Source organism: Muntiacus reevesi, chromosome 10, assembly GCF_963930625.1.
Source record: "Muntiacus reevesi chromosome 10, mMunRee1.1, whole genome shotgun sequence".
Taxonomy (NCBI): Eukaryota; Metazoa; Chordata; class Mammalia; order Artiodactyla; family Cervidae; genus Muntiacus; species Muntiacus reevesi.
In genome coordinates, this window is record NC_089258.1 from 14,112,565 (window position 1) to 14,134,820 (window position 22,256).

Below are 22,256 nucleotides of genomic sequence, written 5' to 3' on the forward strand. Positions count from 1 at the left end.
TGAGCCACGTTTTCCTAAGGCTTGCTGTTTTTTAAAAGAATAGTGAATATACACATTCACATGAGGCTGGCTGGTGGTAAAGCCGGGACTGGAACATTTCAACCACAGTGGTATGATCCGCTGGGACAGATCATTACAAAAATGCAGGCTTTAGAGGAGTAGGATCTTGAATTTTATTAGTTCTGTATTCTGAGAAAAGTGACATATCTATACTAATACATAAATACCTATCCTGCAAACCTATCATGAGTTCAATCAGACCCACAATGCAACCCATAGAGAACAGTGCTCAATACCAAGTGAGAAATGTTGCTCATTTTACTTCAACAACCCAAACTTTTTAACATATTAGCATTTCTGAATTAAGGATATGCCCTATATCCACTGTCGCTGTTGTTCAGTTGCTAAGTCGTGTCCAAATCTTTGCAAACCCATGGACAGAAGCTAGCCAGGCTCTGCCGTACTTCACTATCTCCTAGAGCTTCCTCAAATCCATGTTCATTGAGTCAGTATACTATCTAACCATCTCATCCTCTGTCGTCCCCTTCTCCTCCTGCCCTCAATCTTTCCCAGCATCAAGGTCTTTTTCCAGAGTCAGCTTTTTGCATCAGGTGGCCGAAGTGTTGGAGCTTCAGTTTCAGCATCAGACCTTCCAATGAATATTCAGGGTTGACTTCCTTTTGACTGGTTTGATCTCTTTGCAGTCCAAGGGACTCTGAAGAGTCTTCTCCAGCACAACAGTTCAAAAGCATCAACTCTTTGGTGCTCAGCCTTCTTTATGGTCCAACTCTCACATTCATACATGATTACTAGAAAAACCACAGCTTTGATGATATGGGCCTTTGTCGGCAAAGTGAGGTCTCTGCTTTATACTATGTAGTTGAGGTTTGTCAGAGCTTTCCTTCTAAGGTCTTTTAATTTAAAACTGTCTGCAGTGATTTTGGAGCCCAAGAAAATAAAGTCTGTCAGTGTTTCAATTTTTTCCCCTTCTATTTGTCATGAAGCGGTGGGACCAGATGCCATGATCTTAGTTTTCTAAGTTTTAAACCAACTTTTTCATTCTCCTTTTCACTTTCATTAAGAGGCTTTTAGTTCCTCACCACTAGGTACACTTAAAGGACATATTATTTCCTTTTGCTAAAAAGTGGTTATTCAATCCATGAAGTATCTAACTATGAATTATGCCTTTAAATGGAGGAAATTCAAGAGTTTCTTTTCCTTTCTCCTGCCACCATTGACCTAGCTCAATGAGTTTCAAACTTTTGGTCATGATCCGTTGATGGATTGTAAAATCAGTTTGGGGTCATGAAAACCATTAAAATGGTATAGTGAATATGAATTGCAGGTGATAAAAGTAAGCATATTTTCATGAAATGTGTATATGTGTGTAACTGTATCGACACACATATACACATGTACAGAAAATGTATTTCTGGTCAAAAGTTTTTAGGAAACACTAGCTGAGTTGAAATATATAAATTTAGGACAGGCATGGCCCTGGTAGGCAAATACAGTGATGCCTTTGCCATTTTAGATCAAATTTGAAAAAGCTAAGAGTCAACTCAAGGGAGGAAGAGTCAGTCAACCCAAGGGAGAAGGGGAAGCAAGAAGTGCATAAGTGAAGAGGAAAAACAACAGATGAAGACGGTGGTAAAGTAAATGAGTCTGAGTATATATAGTGTACCAACACATGTACATTCATGGAAGTAAATGCAATGCTGTCCCTTCCCCATCAAGTTCAATCTTCTTATAATTACTTATAACAGGCGAGGACAGGGACATTATATAATTCTCTAAAACATGAAAGGGGAATATTCATTGTATTTTTGATTCTATTATCATTATGGGGGCTTCCCAGGTAGCTCAGTGGTAAAGAATCCACCTGCCAATTCAAAAGACGTACCAGTTCTGTTCAGTTCAGTCGCTCAGTCATGTCCGACTCTTTGTGACCCCAAGGACTGCAGCACGCCAGACTTCCCTGTCCATCACCAACTCCCAGAGCTTGCTCAAACTCATGTCCATTGAGTCAGTGATGCCATCCAACTATCTCATCCTCTCTCGTCCCCTTCTCCTTCTGCCTTCAATCTTTCCCAGCATCAGGGAGGGTCTTTTGAAATGAGTCAGTTCTTCACATCAGGTGGCCAAAGTATTGGAGTTTCAGTTTCAGCATCAGTCCTTCCAATGAATATTCAGGACAGATTTCCTTCAGGATGGACTGGTTAGATCTGTTGGCAGTCCAAGGGATTCTCAAGAGTCATCTCCAACAGCACAATTCAAAAGCATCAATTCTTCGGCGCTCAGTTTTCTTTATAGTCCAACTCTCACATCTATACGTGAGTGACTACTGGAAAAACCATAGCTTTGACTAGATGGATCTTTGTTGGCAAAGTAATGTCTCTGCTTTTTAATATGCTATGTAGGTTGGTCATAGCTTTTCTTCCAAGGAGCAAGTGTCTTTTAATTCCATGGCTGCAGTCACAATCTCAGTGATTTTGGAGCCCAACAAAGTAAAGTAGGGCACTATTTCCATTGTTTCTTCATCTGTTTGCCATGAAGTGATGGGACCAGATGCCATGATTTTAGTTTTTTGAGTGTTGAGTTCTTTTTGTTTTTTTTTTTCCGAGTGTTGAGTTTTAAGCCAGTTTTTTCACTCTCTTCTTTCACTTTCATCAAGAGGCTCTTTAGTTCTTCTTTACTTTCTGCCGTAAGTGTGGTATCATCTGTGTACCTGAGGTTATTGATACTTCTGGAAATCTTGATTCCAGCTTGTGCTTCATACAGCCTGGCATTTTGCATGAGGTACTCTGCATATAAGTTAAATAAGCAAGGTGACAATATACAACCTTAACATACTCCTTTCCCAATTTGGAACCAGTCTGTTGTTCCATGTCGGTTCTAACTGCTGCTTCTTGACTGGCATACAGATTTCTCAGGAGACAGGTAAGGCGGTCTGGTAATTCCATTTCTTGAAGAATTTTCCAGTTTGTTGTGGTCCACACAGTCAAAGGCTTTGGCATAGTCAATAAAGCAGAAATAGATGTTTTTCTGGAACTCTCTTGCTTTTTCGATGATCCAATGTATGTTGGCAATTTGATCTCTGATTCATCTGCTTTTTCTAAATCCAGCTTGAACATCTGGAAGTTCAAGGTTCATGTACTGTTGAAGCCTGGCTTGGAGAATTTTGAGCATTCTCAAAATTACTAGCTTGTGAGATGAATGCAATTGTGCAGTAGTTTGAGCATTCTTTGGCATTGCCTTTCTTTGGGACTGGAATGAAAACTGACCTTTTCCAGTCTTGTGACCACTGCTGAGTTTTCCAAATTTGCTGGCATATTGAGTACAGCACTTCAATAGCATCATCTTTTAGGATTTGAAACAGCTCAACTGGAATTCCATCCCCTCCACTAGCTTTGTTCGTAATGATGCTTCCTAAGGCCCACTTGACTTCACATTCCAGGATATCTGGTTCTAGGTGAGTGATCACACCATCGTGGTTATTTGGGTCATGAAGATCTTTTTGTATAGTTCTTCTGTATATTCTTGCCACCTCTTCTTAATCTCTTCTGCTTCTCTTAGGTCCATAACTTTTCTGTCCTTTATTGTGCCCATCTTTGCATGAAATGTTCCCTTGGTATCTCTAATTTTCTTGAAGAGATCTCTAGTCTTTCCCATTCTATTGCTTGCCTCTATTTCTTTGCACTGATCACTGAGGAAAGCTTTCTTATCTCTCCTTGCTATTCTTTGGAACTCTGCATTCAGATGGGTATATCTTACCCATAGATGTAGGAGACGTGGGTTCAATCCCTGGGTTGGGAAGATCCTCCAGAAGAGGAAATGGCAACACACTTCAGTATTTTCAGAGGGAAAATTCCATGTACAGGGGAGTCTGGCAGGCTATAGTTCATGGGGTCAGAAAGAGTTGGACACAACTGACCACACATCACTGTTATATTATGCAATTAGTTTCTTACTTTAAAAAACATGAAAAGTAAATATTCTATTAGCTAACAACATAGTCAAATCAAGACATTAAACTTCTACGTACACTTTCAGATATGCCTACTCCACCCTATGCAAAGCTCTGCGACAATCGAGAGAACAAAAACCACATTTCCTGTGACATTCAGTCTTCCAGGACATTAGACAGGCAAGCCAATAATTATAAAGCAGTATAATAAGGGTTATAATTAAGGGAGATGCTGGCAACTACGGACACACTAAGGAAGGTTCCTAAGTGAGTCCTAGCAAAGCTATTTCAAAGAAGGTTTGAGGATTTGAGATGAGAACAAAGTTCCAGACAAAAAGAACTGCATGTCACAGGCCCAGACATCAAACACTGTTACTAATTTAACCTAGCTACAATGCACATGATATTGATATTAAACAGGAAATGTGACTAGACAGGTAGGTAGGAGGTCAGTGAAGGGACAACTTCCTCAAAGTGTCTCCAAGTTCCTCCTAACCTTGGATAAAACCAAAATGTGTTCCCTAAATAATGGCAGAGTCAAGGCAGGATTCAGACACTAAAGAATTTTATGCATGAAAACAGCACATGAGTTAATATGAAATTGTGAAACAAACAAATTATTTCACTATAATCATTTTATACTGAATTAAAAAATGAGGCTGCAACAATCATCTGGGAGCATCTACCCTCTAATTCAAGACTTTCTATTCTCCTACACATCTGTGTGTGTGTGTATCCATACACATGTACACAAACACATATGGACAACAATAAAGGATGCCATCTTTGTAAAAGAACAAGGAATACATTTGATAAGTTGTTTCATGAAAAATAAGAGAAAGGCTTATCATTTAAAGCTCTGAATGCTGTCAAACAAGGCAAAGATTAAAATTATCATTAAAAGATTGGATTTTGAGAGGACATGCTTTGGATTCTTACCGTAAGCTAAGATAAAAGGACTCCAGCAAGATTTTGCCAACAGCTGGCAAATTGTGGGGAATCTTTCAATGATTGCATTTGAATCCTATAAAAGAAAATTATATTTGGTCAGTAGAAGGACACTATACAACTCAGAAAATACTGAACTGTCATTATAGGTTGAGAGAGCGTGAATGCTTCTTATTTTGTGTGTATTTTACAAAAATAGGTGAAAAACAGATTAGAGAAGATCTTTAAGTAAATAATTCTAATAAATTTTAACAAGCAATCACCATACTTTAATCTTAAACCAGCTCACTAAAACTAGGAATTACAGCAAGCTTAGGAAAATCAATTTTGTTGCAGAATTAACTTTATTTTGGGCTTCCCTGAGAGCTACGTTGGTAAAGAATCCACCTGCAATGCAGGAGACGCCAATTTGATTCCTGGGTTGGGAAGATCCGCTGGAGAAGGGATAGGCTTCAGTATTCTTGGTCTTCCCTTGTGGCTCAGCTGGTAAAGAATCTGCCTGCAATGTGGGAGACCTGGGTTTGATCCCTGGGTTGGGAAGACCCCCTGGAGAAGGGAACAGCTCATGAAATGAAAAGATGCTTACTCCTTGGAAGAAAAGTTATGACCAACCTAGACAGCATATTAAAAAGCAGAGACATTACTTTGCCAACAAAGGTCCATCTAGTCTAGGCTATGGTTTTTTCAGTGGTCATGTATGGATGTAAGAGTTGGACTGTGAAGAAAGATGAGCGTCAAAAAATTGATGCTTTTGAACTGTGGTGTTGGAGAAGACTCTTGAGAGTCCCTTGAACTGCAAGGAGATCCAACCAGTCCATCCTAAAGGAGATTAGTCTCCCGAGTGTTCACTGGAAGGACTGATGTTAAAGCTGAAACTCCAATGCTTTGGCTACCTTATGCAAAGAGCTGACTCATGAAAAGACCCTGGTGCTGGGAAAGAAGGAAGGCAGGAGGAGAAGGGGACGACAGAGGATGAGATGGCTGGATGGCATCACCGACTCAACGGACATGAGTTTGGGTAAACTCCAGGAGTTGGTGACGGACAGGGAAGCCTGGTGGGCTGTGGTCCATGGGGTCGCAAAGAAATCGGACACAACTGAGCAACTGAACAAAACTGAACTGAACCCATTCCAGTATTCTGGCCTGGAGAATTTACCTTTAAATTTACATACTTTATCCTTAAACCAGCTCACTAAAACTAGAATTACAGCAAGTTTAGGTAAAATCAATTTTGTTGCAGAATTAACTTTATTTTACTCATATTTAAGTCAAGAAAGGCCACTTAATTCAAAAATAACAAAGACTGCTTAATAGTGAAAAAATTATAGGTGATTAATATCTATATAACACCATATCTTCATCCTGATTTTTTAAAATTCTAACATAATAAGTGAACTTCCTGAGTCAGCTCCAGTAGCACTATCTCAAGTAAGGTTTAGAAGGACAGGAACTCTGGAACTTGTAAAAAGAAATAAGAGAAAAAAAAAAAAAAAAAGAAATAAGAGCAGCCAAAACATACAGATATATATCTCTGTTTATTACTATTGTGATTACTACATGCTAAATGACATCATACTTGTCTACAACAACCTAAAACCTAACACACAAAAAAATATCAATCAAATAGAAAACAGCCTAAGGTTCAAACATACACATGGCTTTTTTCCCACTTCTTTACTTTTCAAGAAAGTTCAAAAATGAAATAAGACCAAATTGGGATAATGTACACATAAGCGGAAATGATAAGCATTTCCTACTGCTGAAACAATAAATTCCTCACATATGTCTTAGCATCAGTGTCAGCCTTGGACTTTCCAGAATCACTTTAAGGTCAAGTTACAAAAGTCTTCTTAAAAAAGTTAGCATTAGTTGTTCATACACACTGCAACTTTTCTTCTACTTTGTAAAGACATGAGAACTCACATCATCACTATGAATTATTTTTCAAATTTCCTACTTGCTCCTTTAAGGAAAGAAAATTTTAACACAAGAATACCTACATTAAATGATAATTAAATGATAATTTTGCTTCTCATTTTGAAACTAGAAAATAAGTATAATGTTTTCATAATAAGAAAATGCACTAATTCACAAAAATATCTATTGCAATAAAACTACAAAATTTTATGTCAAAACAAAAACATCAAATTTTGAACACAATAACTTACATAATAATAGTGAAGACACTCATAATCTTAATAGCCACAAGAAAAGTCCACTTAAAATATCTGGAAGAAGAGCTCTTAAATTTTATCATCTCTTAGTTGAGCCCATTTTAGAAGAGAGTTGAGAAAAGAGTAAGCATTTCATCCAACTCTTCAATATTTAAGAGATACAAAGGCCTTTAAAAGAACCCCAATTATGACCTGACAACAAGTGTCAAAGTCTTGTTTATTTAAAAACAACTTGATTGGTCAGGAGATCTCATGTGACAATATAACTCATCAAGAAAGAAAAGGCTGAAGTCATAATAAATCAGACACTAGCAAACCACTTCCTGTCTCCATTACTTACAGGTAATTTGTCTGTCTAATCCTTCAATATGTTAGGTCAAGACCACAAGTCCCTGACTGCATTCAGGCTTAGTGAAATCTGGTGAAGAGTTCCTGATGTCACAAAATAACATTGGTTCCTTACTTTGGTCCGCTACTCACCATCTCTTTCAAGGTTTCATACATCTGCCTCAGGAACTCCTGGAACCGTGGCAGGTGAAGGCAGATGTCTCGCTGGGTTTCCAAAGTGGAGGCCTGAGTCCAGACAGAAAGCTTCTGCATCCAAAACTCATAATCAGAAGGAAGGCCTGCTGAGTCTTCAGCCATCTCAGAAAAAGGGACGAAATATTGTGCCGTCACAGTGGGTGGCTACACACTGAAGAAAACAGTGAACATACGTCAACTCTGTAAGAAAGAGGGGGAGATAAAACATTTAAGAAAGAATCTTCTATCAGGGCCTTCACAATCATTGATGAGTTTTTACAGTGGATTACAAGGAGGATGACAAGGGACCAAAATAGCACGCCTTCCGTGAAGTCATCTTTGAGTTATTTTAAAATGTGTCACCCAGCTGTATCTCCAATTTTTACCATCTGAACTTTTTATCATGAGTAATATCATTACACTAAAAGTCATTATACCTCCATAGGCACATCGCTAATTATGTACAAAAAGCACAGCTGATAATACTTTATATCTTCTTTTTAAGGCTGAGCTATTTTTAAATGTTCTGAATATGAAGTTCATCTGAGTATTTTAATGTAATGGGAAATCAAAAACATCCACAGAAGTTTCATAATAGTCTGTCCAAGAAATGTTTTTGAAGTTCTTATGTTTTATATGCATTTCTGGCTTCTCATTTAGGTGTAAAAAAAGAAAAAAACTCTGGGCATTACTAATGAATTTTCTAATTCTAATGAATTTTCTTCCTGGCTTCTCAATTCTTTGAAAAAAGTAAAATAATTCATTCCACATGCACAGATTTGAACAATCTGCTTAATTTATTTACAGACTGCTGTATATGCTTGATCTTCATTCACAAGAAGAAATCATATTTTGGTAAAGTAAGATAAACTCTAATTATTGGGAAGGTATGGACAGGGAGGTCTGGCGGGCTGCGATTCATGGGGTCGCAAAGAGTCAGACACGACTGAGTGACTGAACTACTGATATATGTCCTAAGTGACAGAAAATAAAAACTCATAAACCTGACTACACATCTGAAGAACATGTTAAAAAGAATGGTAGAGTTACATACAGAGACAGCATGTGCCTCAGGCAGAGTCGGGTCAATAAACTCCTGGTGCCTCCCCACCATCCCAGCTCCTCGCCATCCACACCCCTGGGAAGCATACGGGGGAGAGAGTGGAAGGCTGCCTTCAGCAGGTGCAGGCTTTTACAGACGCCTACTTTCCTGGGGCAGGGATGATAGTCAGCCATCTAATTTCAAAAGACTACTCTGCAAGGGGTGAGTGAGTTTAAATCTTCAAAAGCAATAATTAACAGATAAAATGCTCCCAATTAAATGCCAAAAACATCAACAAAGGAGGTTTTCATTACTGAACAAGAAAGTAAGAAAAAAATAAGAAGGTTGTACAATTTGGCTACAGTGCAAAAGAAAAAAATCTAGACCAGGAAGATGAAAATTTTAAAACAGTACTAAAAATTTAGTTTTGAAAAGTACCATAAAGTTTTTTGTTTAAAGTTTAATAATAGAGAGAATATATGCATACTATCAAATGGAACCTAATAGTCAAAAATCCAGACATCTGATTATTCTCTCCTATTATCTTCATCCAAGCCATCACCAATACCTGTTCATTCTACTCCTAAAATAAATATTCATGCTTTCATTTGGCCTCATTCATTTCTTTCCATTTCCACTGCTGCCATCCCACCCCATTTCTGTCTATTTCTTCCCTAGAGTCTTCTATCTGGTCCCACCTGTTCTTCTCCAATTCATTTTCTACACTGTCGACAAAAGCAACTTTCCCAAATGTAAATCAGACCCACTCCTGCTTAAAATCTCTTCAATACTTTCCTTGGAAAGAAATCTCAACTCCTTGCAGAAATTATCGCAGCTCCTTACCAGAATCTCTAATAAGACCTTGATAAGCAGAGCTCCAGCACACCTGCCCACCTCCTATGTGGCCTCCGCCCAGCTGACCAGAGTCCAGTCAAGGCCTGGCATCTATTTACCAACATATGAAACCCTGCTTCCAGGTCTTTCTGCTGATTCCTCCACAGCTCTTGGCAAATCAGTTAATTACTCTGGGCGTTTATTTGTTCAGTCACTTACTGTCTCGTCTACTGGTAAATCCATCCTCTGTCGTCCTTGAATTTAGCCCTTGCATGGCCAATAATAAGTGTTGAATGAGGGAATATTTTTCGAAGTATAGTTCTAAGCTAAGTGTTATAACAAAATGCTTTTTCCAGATAGAGCAATTTTCAAAAGGTAACTCCCCCAAAAAAGAAAATTTGAAGGTATTTTTAACATTATTTATGTAAAACTTAATTATTAATATCCCATTTTATAACTACAGTAATATACAGCTTAAATATATAATTACTATGCCTTTAGTAATACATTAACTACTTTTTGCAAACTAGCTAACTTAATCCTCACAACAACCCTGTGAAATGGGTACTACTATCTTCATTTTATGGAGGTGCAGGGAGATTATGTAATTGCCCAAAGAAAGATTATGTAAAAGCCAAAGCAAGTAACTGTTAGTAAATAGCAAAGCTATGGTTGTAGAATTTGAATTTAAGGAGTTCAGCTCTAAAGTCTATGCCCTTAAACAAAGAAATAAACTGAAGAAACAAATCGATGAATTTCTGACATGTTTCACATGGCTGTAGATGAGAGTCAGTTTAGATATTTGAGGACATCAAACTGAAAAACTTTTTGATAGAAGAGACAAGAAAATATTTAACAAAATTACAAACAACCTTCAGTTAGCAATGGGAATGGATCTGATTTAATTGGAAAAAGCTTCGAGATCATGCAGTGTAGTGGTCTGGATGCTCTGTTTCACTGCCTATCTGGGGAGGGGCGGCAGTGGGAGCACCGTGAAGGCAGTGATTGTGAAATGGGTGGTGCTCTGGCTGTGATGGTAACAGTAAGGGTGCTCCTGACATTTCGTATCCCAGAGTCAAGGACACTGAACACACTGCAATGCATTGGAACAGCAGCTCAAAAAGGAAAGTGTCTTTTTGAGTCTTCCCCCAAAGGCCAGTGACGCCCCAATTGAGAAATGCTGACCTAATTTGAACATTCTGGAAAGGACATCTGTCGGTTTTGTCTGTTTACTGTTCCTCCTCCATTTTCAGTTATAACACCTTACTCTTCCTTTAGGAAAGTCTCTCTCCTACATTTCCCAAGTCTTGGCAGATTCTTTAACCATTTTATGGTACCTATGCCATCAAGACAAGGAGTGAGAGGATAATTCAAATTTAACAAAGTAGACTCTCTGCTGGGAATCTGAATCTTCAGTAGATTGTGATAAGGGTGGAATTAAGTCATCCAAAGAGTCTCTTGATCTAGATCTCTATGCATGTCCTTAACAAACTATGAATTTTCAGCCTTCTCTTTGATTCTGCCAGTTACCCAGGAGCCTTCCAATAATAATAGTTTTGCTTAAATTAACCACTGTTGGTTTCTGTGATTTTTAACAAAAGAACACAAACTGATATCTCTGATGTTATACAATATCCGATACAAACTGATACCAGATAGTGGGCTGCAGACAACACACCTTTGCAGAAAGGAGAGGAATTTAGAACTGCTACTAGGCCAAGCCAGGTAAAATGGCAGTGAAACTCCTGTTCGTATTATGGAATTGGAAACCAGAAGTCCATGGAAGAAGGTAATACAGATCAATGAGGCATCTCACCTTCACACAAGGGCCCTGAATCATTAAGACATTCTAGTAGGAATGGCTAAGTGAAACCACTGGACTATCAAAACAGACATCTGATGGTTTGCAGAGAACCCACTTCCCAGATGAGGGGTCAATGGATCTTAGTCAGTGATATGAGGTTGTCATAAACATAATCAAGTGGTTACTCCAACTCAAGGTGCACTTTTAGATGAGAGTCCTGACTGGGGCAAATTAATACCCTTGGCACCTAGAATTCAGTTATGAAGCTGGTATCTCCATTTCTATGTGGGGATAAACTGAGGATATAAGAAAGCAGTTGCCTGCCTCAGAGCTATCAACTCCAGATACAGCACATTACACTGGTCTACCACAGTGAAGATACCAGGCTGACAGAACCTGGAAAGTACAAAGATGCAGGTGCTTTGTCTGTATTCCACATGGTGGGATACAAATTCCATGAACATACAGGGTCTGCCACTTCAGAAGTTTCTTATAACCCAATGATCTGTGTCAGATGAGAATGTGTCCTTTAAAATGAGGATACACAAGAATCTAGTACCAGAGGTTGCCTCCATTGTGGAGACTGAGATAGTTGGATGGTAAGTGCAAAAAAGGAAATCTCCTTTTCTGTAATTTTACTGTACACTTTTTTGCACTTTTTCAATTTAATGCCATATGTACTAGTTACTGACTCAAAATAATAAGCAAACAAAAATAAGATAACAGCTGTACCTACCTTACACCCGCTAAGAGGCAAAATGCTTGGCTGATACCTCTGGGATTCTGAAGGTAACATGTACTACATGGGTTTCAGACCACTCACTGGCTTATCCATTTGCCGGAAAAAGAGAAGATATGGGTAGGAACCAGAGCAACCATCACTGCACACCTTACCTGTCCATACTGAAGTGCTCTGCCACTCAGCTGTGACCCAGCTCTGGTCGGCTATGACACCCTCTGCTCTTGAAAGCCAGTGTGGAAGATCTGGATTATGGAAAAAGCTTATAGCAGCCCTCAGTGACTGGACTGATCTCCAAGCCACAAGGCTGGGTGCACCCAGCAGCACTCTATCATCATGTGCAAATTACGCCTGCTTGGTCAAAATGCATGAATGAGGTTTCTGGAGGCTATCTGTATACATCTTGCTTGCTATGTCATATAACTTTTAAAAATTCCCTTCTCTTTAATTTCCCCTTCTACTACTGCATATATAAAGTATATTATTAGTGGGTAGATTTGCTAAAAATCTATAATTTACGGAAAAGATGGGAAGAGGAACTGACATTATCCAGAACTCCTGGACTTGAAGCTAAATGCATTAACCAGGCATTACTTTGAATTATCTCCCTTTTTGGAAGGAAGAAAGAGCTAAATTATGTTAGCGGAAAGGGTTTTAAAAATTCTGTGTATGGAAAGCAATAGGTTTGAATGTCCTGAGTAACCAATATGAGACAGTGGATATATCTGTTGTTTTTGCCCCCCAACACCCTATCCTGTTCTTTTAATGTATAGTCAGCCCTCCTTATCTGCAGGTTCTGCATCCATATGGATAGAAAAAAACTTTAATTTCAGAAGTTTCCAAAAAACAAAACTTGAATTTACCATGCACCCACTACTATATACATAACTTTTATCTTATATGTACAACTATTTATATAGCATTCACATTGTATTGTAAAGTAATCTAGAAATGATTTAAAGTATATGGAAGAATATGTACAGGTTATATGCAAGTACTATGCCACTTTATATAAGGGAATTGAGCATTTGTGGATTTTGGTATCTGTGAGGGTCCTGGAATAAACCCCTTGCAGATATAGAGGGACAACTACATGTGCAGCTCACTTTCGCTCTGAAGAACTGCCCTTCTCTTCTGCATAGTTTTAATGAGACTAAGGTTTGCCTCCTCAGAACTGGAAGAGTTACATGAGTCTAACAGATACAACTAACAACTAGGAAATACACTATACAGATAAAACAAGTTTATGCACTTTTTATCTGACATAAACCATATACTTTCACCCAATAAGGAGAGTAATTTATAATGATCTCACCTAAAACACAAATTACGGGGCACAAGTGAAATTCTGTTTATGATGTTTATTTCTTTTTTGTTGTTGTTCAGTGAGTATGTTTTAGTATACAAAAAAGTATAGAAAACAGCCAAATGTACCCTATGTACCCTTTAACCAGTTCAAACAATTATCAAGATTTTCCATTTTTAAAGCAAAGCATATCACTTTACTCAAAATACCTTGATTTATATCTTTTTTTAAAAGACTTTAAAAAAAAAGAAACTTAAGTACATCTCTTTCATATCCAATAAAGCCACCAATAATATCTAATAGCCCTTCTATGTTCAGATTTCTTAAAAATTTCCCTTTATATTTGGATTGTTTATATTACAATCCAAACAACATCAACACATTGCATGCAGTCAATACTGATATCTTTCCTTTCACCTGTAACAAAACAATGTAAATCTCTAACCTGTAACAAGTACCCCACTTTTATTTGTTCAAACCTTTTCATTTAACCCCTGGAGAAACCAATACATATGACCTACAGAATTTCTCACACTTGTACATTTAGCATTCCTGTGGTATTTTGTAATGTGTTTTGTTCTCTTCTTTATTGCTTATAAACTGATAGCTAGATCTAGAGGGTTCATTAGATTCAGAGTCAGTTCCTTTGCAAAAATATTTCACTTGTGGATTTGTGTACTTCAAATTAATTGAGAAGGTATACATAATATTTGGTAGTTTCACATATCATAATGTTGAAACTGATGAGTGGTTTCAGGTATTATCAACCAAGTCCATCCATTATAAAGTTCACCACCACTTTTTCCCTAATGGCTTTAGAATCCACTGATGATATTTTAGGTCCATTAAAGGATGATAAATACTGATTTTTCTAATTTTATCCATTCTCCTGTGTTTATATTTTTGATGTTTAGAAAATGTTTTCCTTGAAACTCCAATGTACGTCTCTGCAATCCTGTGAAACTGACAAAAGTACTGCTAACTTTTCTCACTTTTAGTAGCACAGGTCCTCTTCTAGGTTCTAGCTTCTCAAGAAACGGCAATGCCCTGAGGTTGAAAAACTGCAGCAAAATGTCTGCTCAAAATTTAGGACTTGTCTTCATCCCAAGATCTTAAACCCTTGAGTTGTGAGTACATTTACAGTTTTCCAACACCTTCCAAATATGTTTTATCAGGCTCTTCTCAGTTCAGTTCAGTCCTCAGTCATGTCTGACTCTTTGCGACCCCATGAATCAGAGCACACCGGGCCTCCCTGTCCATCACCAACTCCTGGAATCTACCCAAACCCATGTCCATCAAGTCAGTGATGCCATCCAACAATCTCATCCTCTGTCATCCCCTTCTCCTCCTGCCCGCAATCCCTCCCAGCATCAGGGTCTTTTCCAATGAGTCAGCCGTTCGCATCAGGTGGCCAAAGTACTGGAGTTTCATCTTCAGCATCAGTCCTTCCAATGAACACCCAGGACTGGTCTCCTTTAGGATGGACTGGTTGGATCTCCTTGCAGTCCAAGGGACTCTCAAGAGTCTTCTCCAACACCACAGTTCAAAAGTATCAATTCTTTCGTGCTCAGCTTTCTTTATAGTCCAACTCTCACATCCATACATGACCACTGGAAAAACAATAGCCTTGAGTAGACGGACCTTTGTTGGCAAAGTAATGTCTCTGCTTTTTAATATGCTATGTAGGTTGGTCACAGATTTTCTTCCAAGGAACAAGTGTCTTATTAATTTCATGGCTACAGTCACCATGTGTAGTGATTTTGGAGCCCCAAAAAATAAAGTCTCTGACTGATTTCACTGTTTCCCCATCTATTTGCCATGAAGTGATGGAACAGGATGCCATGATCTTAGTTTCCTGAATGTTAAACTTTAAGCCAACTTTTTCACTCTCCTCTTTTACTTTCATCAAGAGGCTCTTTAGTTCTTCTTCACTTTCTGCCAAAAGGGTGGTATCATCTGCATATCTGAGGTTACTGATATTTCTCCTGGCAAGCTTGATTCCAGCTTGTGTTTCATAAAAACCAGCGTTTCTCATGACATATTCTCCATATAAGGTAAATAAGCAGGGTGACAATATACAGCCTTGATATACTCCTTTCCCGATTTGGAACCAATCTGATGTTCCATGTTCAGTTCTAACTGTTGCTTCTTGACCTGCATACACATTTCTCAGGAGGCAGGTCAGGTGGTCTGGTATTCCTATGTATTGAAGAATTTTCCACAGATTGTTGTGATCCACACAGTTGAAGGCTTTGGTGTAGTCAATAGAGCAGAAATAGATGTTTTTCTGGTATTCTCTTGCTTTTTCTATGATCCAGCGGATGCTGGCAATTTGATCTCTGATTCCTCTGCCTTTTCTAAATCCAGCTTGAATATCTGGAAGTTCAAGGTTCATGTACTGTTTAAGCCTGGGTTGGAGAATTTTGAGCATTACTTTACAAGCATGTAAGATGAGTGCAATTCTGTGGTAGTTTGAACATTCTTTGGCATTGCCTTTCTTTGGGAGTGGAATGAAAACTGACCTTTTCCAGTCCTGTGTCCACTGCTGAATTTTCCAAATTTGCTGACATATTGAGTGCAGTACTTTAATAGCATCATCTTTTAGGATTTGAAACAGCTCAACTGGAATTTCATCACCTCCACTAGCTTTGTTTGTAGTGATGTTTCCTAAGGCCCACTTGACTTTGCATTCCAGGATATCTGGTTCTAGGTGAGTGATCACACCATCATGGTTATCTGGGCCGTGAAGATCTTTTTTGTACAGTTCTTCTGTGTATTCTTGCCACCTCTTCTTAATATCTTCTGATTCTGTTAGGTCCATACTGTTTCTGTCCTTTATTCTGCCTAACTCTGCATGAAAATTTCCCTTGGTACCTCTAATTTTCTTGAAGAGATCTCTAGTCTTTCCCTTTCTATTGTTTTCCTCTATTTCTTTGCACTGATCACTGAGGAAGGCTTTCTTATATCTCTTTGCTATTCTTTGGAACTCTGCATTCAAATGGGTATATCTTTCCTTTTCTCCTTTGCCTTTAGCGTCTCTTCTTTTCTCAGCTATATGTCTCAGGCCTCCTCAGACAATCATTTTCCCTTTTTGCATTTCTTTTTTTGGGGGATGGCCTTGATCACTGCCTCCTATACAACGTCACAAACCTACATCCACAGCTCTTCAGGCACTCTGTCTATCAGATCTAATCCCTTGAATCTACTTGTCACTTCTACTGTATAGTCTTAAGGGTCATTTAGGTCATACCTGAATGGTCTAGTGGTTTTCCCTACTTTCTTCAACTTAAGTCTGAATTTGGCAATAAGGAGTTCATGATCTGAGCCACAGTCAGCTCCCAGTCTTGTTTTTGCTGACTGTACAGAGCTTCTCCATCTTTGGCTGCAAAGAACATAATCAATCTGATTTCAGTATCGACCATCTGGTGACGTCCATGTGTAGAGTCTTCTCATGCTGTTGGAAGAGGGTGTGTGCTATGACCAGTGTGTTCTTTTGTCAAAACTCTGTTAGTCTTTGACTTGCTTCGTTTTGTACTCCAAGGACCAATTTGCCTGTTACTTCAGGTATCTCTTGACTTCCTACTTTTATATTTCAGTCACCTATAATGAAAATGACATCTTTTGGAGTGTTAGTTCTAGAAGGTCTTGTAGGTCTTCATAGAACCATTCAGCTTCTTCAGCATTACTGGTTGGGGCATAGACTTGGACTACTGTGATATTGAATGGTTTGCCTTGGAAACAGATTATTCTGTCATTTTTGAGACTGCATCCAAGTACTGCATTTCAGACTCTTGTTAACTATGATGGCTACTCCATTTCTTCTAAGGGATTCTTGCATTCCCAGTATATCTTTAATCCAATTTTAGTTGATGAGTGGGAGTGTATTCCCTCCCTGTTGTTTGATCTGAGGCCAAACTATGGTGGAGGTAATGAAGATAATGGCGACCTCCTTCAAAAGGTTTCATACACTACTGCCCTCAGTGACCCCAACACTGCAGCAAACCACCACCAACCCACACCTCTGCTGGAGACTCCTGGACACTCATGGGCAAGTCTGGGTCAGTCTCTTGTTGGGTCACTGCTCCTTTCTTTATTTTGGGGGGCTCCAAAATCACTGCAGATGGTGACTGCAGCCATGAAATTAAAAGATGCTTGCTCCTTGGAAGAAAATCTATGACCAACCTAAACAGTATATTAAAAAGCAGAGACATTACTTTGCCAACAAAGGTCCGTCTAGTCAAAGCTATGGTTTTTCCAGTAGTCATGTATGGATCTAAGAGTTGGATTATAAAGAAAGCTGAGCACCAAAGAATTGATGCTTTTGAACTGTGGTGTTGGAGAAGACTCTTGAGAGTCCCTTGGACTGCAAGGAGATCCAATCAGTCCATCCTAAAGGAAATCAGTCCTGAATATTCATTGGAAGGACTGATGCTGAAGTTGAAACTCCAATACTTGGGCCACCTGATGCAAATAACTGACTCATTGGGAAAGACCCTGATGCTGGGAATGATTGAAGGCGGGAGGCTAAGGGGATGACAGAGGATGAGATGGTTGGATGGTAACACCGACTCAATGAACGTGAGTTTGAGCAAACTCCATAAGTTGGTGATGGACAGGGAAGCCTGGGGTGCTGCAGTCCATGGGATCGCAAAGAGTCAGACAAGGCTTAGCGACTGAACTGAACTGAACATATACACTAATTAGAGAACTGAAAACTATACTTTTCATCAATATCAAATCCTTGGTATTGCCCCCAATGTAAATCCTTGGCTTTCTTACAATCCTGCTGCATATATAAGCCCTCACATGGATATCTCTGCCTATTTTAATTTCATACAAACAACTAATGAAATATTGTTTAGTATCTTTTATTTAAGAGCATAAAAGAAAGGTGGATGTCCAATGACATTTCTTCAAAACTCAGGATTTTATCAAGCATTTTCCACACACACAAACCCCCCAATATATACTAATGTAGCAAAAGCAAAAAGCATAGAAAGTTAGAAGGAAATCTCCCTTTTCATTTCTTAAATACACAGAATCAAATCATGTTTTCACCTTCTCCACATACAGAGAGTAAAATTAACAGTAACTGTTAGTGTCAGTTTATATTTCCCAAAGAAAAATAAAATCAGCTGCAGAAATTCTCATGTAGATCGAACTAAAGTAACAGTCCTGTGAGCAGAGACACGCAGACATCTGAATAGAAGTGACTAACCTGTGAAAGACTCCCATGTGCTTGTTCATGTCCCTGTTTCCTGCTAATCAGAGGAAAGCAGGAGGTGGGAGGGGAAGGAACAAAGTGGCAAGGGAAACCAGCCTTGGGGTCCTTCAAACATCTGAGATACTGAAAAGACTGACAGTCCAAATGTCTCAGGTTTGGATCAAGGGCATTTGTCCTTTCCCTCTCCTTTATAAACTGGTCAAAATGCTTGCTAAAAAACTTTTTTATGAACTCAAATCACCATGGCATAAAGATACTCTGTAGCCCAACCACTGTCTATAACAGTTCACACTGAAAGTTGCCAAATTGATGGGGCTCAGACACAAAGTATAGCAGGTGAAAGAGGTAATACTTCAGGGCTATAAGTTCCCCACTTGGGTTGGCTTCTTTAGAAAAGCTTCCCATGTAGCTCAGTCGGTAAAGCATCTCCCCGCAATGCAGGAGACCTGGGTTCAATTCCTGTGTTAGGAAGTTCCTCTGGAGATGGAAATGGCAATCCACTTCAGTATTCTTGCCTGAAGAATCCCATCGACATAGGAAACTAGCAGCCTACAGTTCATGGGATCGCAACAGTCTGACACGACTTAGTGCTATCTTTCTTTCTTCTTTGGAAAAAAGGATATAACCAAAAATTTCACAGAAATGTTTATACAAGGTATGAGGAATTCACCAAGCATAATTCATTAGATTGGAACAAGAAAATAAAAGCATCAAAACACTTAAGCACTGTTGGAAGAAAGGTAACAAAAAATGAAGAAACAAATGTGATAGACTGGAGCAAAGTGCCTAATTCATTAAAAATAAAAACATTTCCCTTAATGTAGTAATCAAGAAGTGTTAAGAACCTGGTAAGAGACTGCCCTAAAACAGTGGTTCTCAAATTATCTTTCAGAAAGCAACGCAGGCTCCTAAAGTTGCATGTTAACACCTGAGTATTTATGCAGCCTCAACGTCAAGGAGCCACAGGCAGGGATGCACTGGGTTGAGTCTACCACAGTGCTAGGACCAGTGATCACTAGCAACGTGAGCAACTTCAGCCTCTTGTTTAATATTATGTGACATTATTTTCCTCTCCTAAGTTATTAAGTTTCAGGGTGAAAAAATACACAATCTATAATCTAACCTGTGATATTCTGGCCCTCAATTAGCATCGCTACTGTATGACATTTTCACATCTCATATAGCAGTTCCATCTAGAGACATCCTAGAGCTTAGGTGGAGAGGAAGTGGAGGAGGGATGTATTGGGAGTTAAGGATTAACAGATATAAACTGTTACATACAGAATGTATTAACAACAAGATCCGACCATATAGGGCAGGTAACTATATTCAGTATACTGCGATAAACCACAATGGAATAGAATATGAAAAAGAATAAATATATATGTATGTGTACGTGTGTGTGCGTGTATAAGTGAATCGTGTTGCTGTATAGCAAACATTAACACAACATTGTAAATCAACTATACTTGAATAAAATTGAAAAAAAAAACTTTTAAAAGCTCAACATCACTAATCATTAGGTAAAGGCAAATCAGAACCACCATGAGATATTACTTTATACCCCTTAGGCTGGCTATCACTAAAAAAACAAAAAATAGCAAGTGCTGGTGAGAATGGGGAGAGACTGGAAACTCAACTGCTAGTAGAAATGCAAAATAGTATTGCTGTGTAAAAATGGTATGGTGGTTCCTTTTGAAAAATCAGACACTGAATTACCATCTGATCCACTTCTATATACATACCCAAAATAACAGAAAGTAGAGACTCAAACCGATAATTTTTTCCTCATACTCATAGCAGCATACCCAATAGCCAAAAGGTATAAACCAACCAAATATTCACCAAAGTTGGATGGATAAACTAAATATATAAATATATACAGTGAAATATCATTCAATCATAAAAAGGAAGGAGTTTCTGATACATATATGCATGAACCCTGAATCCATATCGTGTTACCATTATGTTAGGAGGAATAAGCCAGACACGAAAGGACAAATACTATATGATCTCACTAATAGGAGATACTTACAGAGTTGTCAAACTCATAGAGGCAGAAAATAGAATGGTGGTTGTTGGGGGCTGAGAGAAATGGAGAAGGCAGGGATTTACTGTTTAATGGGTAAACAATTTCAGATGGGAAGATGAAAACATTCTAGAGATGAATGGTGGTGATGGCTGCTCAACAATAAGAATGTAATTCAGGACTGCCGAACTGTACACTTTTTTAAAATGGCTAAAACGATAAATTTTATGGTTTGTATATTTTACCACAATTAAAAAAAAAAAAAAAGAATCGACCAGCAGTGACTCCAGTCAAAGCTGAGGTAGGACCTGGGGCACATCCTGCGTCCCAGTCATGCCCTCCCACCAAAGCCCCTCTCTCAGAATAATTCCATAAACACTGCTGGTTGCCCATCCAATAGCCCTAACCCCTCTACTGCTTCCTTGCTAAGAGAATCAGCTTTGTCCAGAAATCTCATAGCTACTGAGTCTTGGGGAAGGCTGGGATCTTCCCAAATACCAGGGGTGAATCTTTTATTTTTTTAATTGACAGATAATTGCTTTACAGAATTGTGTTGTTTTCTGCCAAACATCAACATGAATCAGCCATAGGTATACACAGGTCCCCTCCCACGTGAACCTCCCTCCCACCTCCCACCCCATCCCACTTCCTCCAGGAAGTTCCCTCCAGTCCGAGTTCCCTGAGCCCTACAGCAAATTCCCATTGGCTATCTATTTTACATATGGTAATGTAAGTTTCCATGTTACTCTCTCCACACATCCCACCCTCTCCTTCCTCCCCAACCCTCCTCCCCCATATCCATAGGTCTATTCTCTGTGTGTGTCTCCACTGCTGCCCTGAAAATAATTTCATCAGTACCATCTTTCTAGATTCCATATATATGTGTCAGTATATGATATTTGTTTTTCTTTTTTAGACATACTTGACTCTGTATTATAGGCTCTAGGTTCATCCATCTCATTGGAACTGACTCAAATGCACTCCTTCTTATGATTGAGCAATATTCCATTGTATATATGTACCATAGCTTCTTTATCCATTCATTAGTCAATGGACATCTAGGTTGCTTCCATGTCCTCGTTATTGCAATTAGAGCTGTGATGAACAGTGGGATACATGTGTCTTCTTCAATTTTGATTTCCTCAGGGTATATGCCTAATAGCGGGATTGCTGGGTCATATGGTGGTTTTATTCCTAATTTTTTAAGGAGTCTCCATACTGTCTTCTGGGCTTTCCTGGTAGCTCAGCTGGCAAAGAAGCCACCTGCAATGCAGGAGACCCCAGTTCAATTCCTAGATCAGGAGGTTCCCATGAGAAGGGATAGGCTACCCATTCCAATATTCTTAGACTTCTCTGGTGACCTAGATGGGTAAAGAATGTGCCTACAATACAGGAGACCTGGGTTTGATCTGAGTTGAAAAGATCCCCTGGAGGAGGGCATGGCAACCCACTCCACTATGCTTGCCTGGAGAATCCCCATGGAGAGGAGCCTGGTGGGCTACAGTTCATGGGGTCACAGAGTCAAACATGACTGAGCAACTAAACACAGCGTATACTGTCCTCCACAGTGGCCGTGTCAATTTACATTCCCACCAACAGTGCAAGAGCCTTCCCTTTTCTCTACACCTTCTCAACAGCATTTGTTGTTTGTAGACATTTTGATGATG

The 22,256-nt window shown here is 38.9% G+C and overlaps 1 protein-coding gene across 5 annotated transcripts in view; it reads right to left on the bottom strand.

Annotated features, from left to right (window-relative positions):
- The window catches only part of FANCC (FA complementation group C), a 308,295-nt gene that overhangs the window by 188,372 nt on the left and 97,667 nt on the right, over positions 1 to 22,256 (bottom strand). For all 5 annotated transcript variants that reach the window (XM_065947302.1, XM_065947299.1, XM_065947300.1 and 2 more), the window contains 2 exons: positions 7,570 to 7,812; positions 4,907 to 4,991 (listed from right to left, as the gene is read on the bottom strand). In XM_065947302.1, coding sequence (XP_065803374.1) covers positions 4,907 to 4,991; positions 7,570 to 7,734 — 250 coding nt within the window. In that variant the 5' untranslated portion in view covers positions 7,735 to 7,812. The remainder of the gene's footprint in view (positions 1 to 4,906; positions 4,992 to 7,569; positions 7,813 to 22,256) is intronic.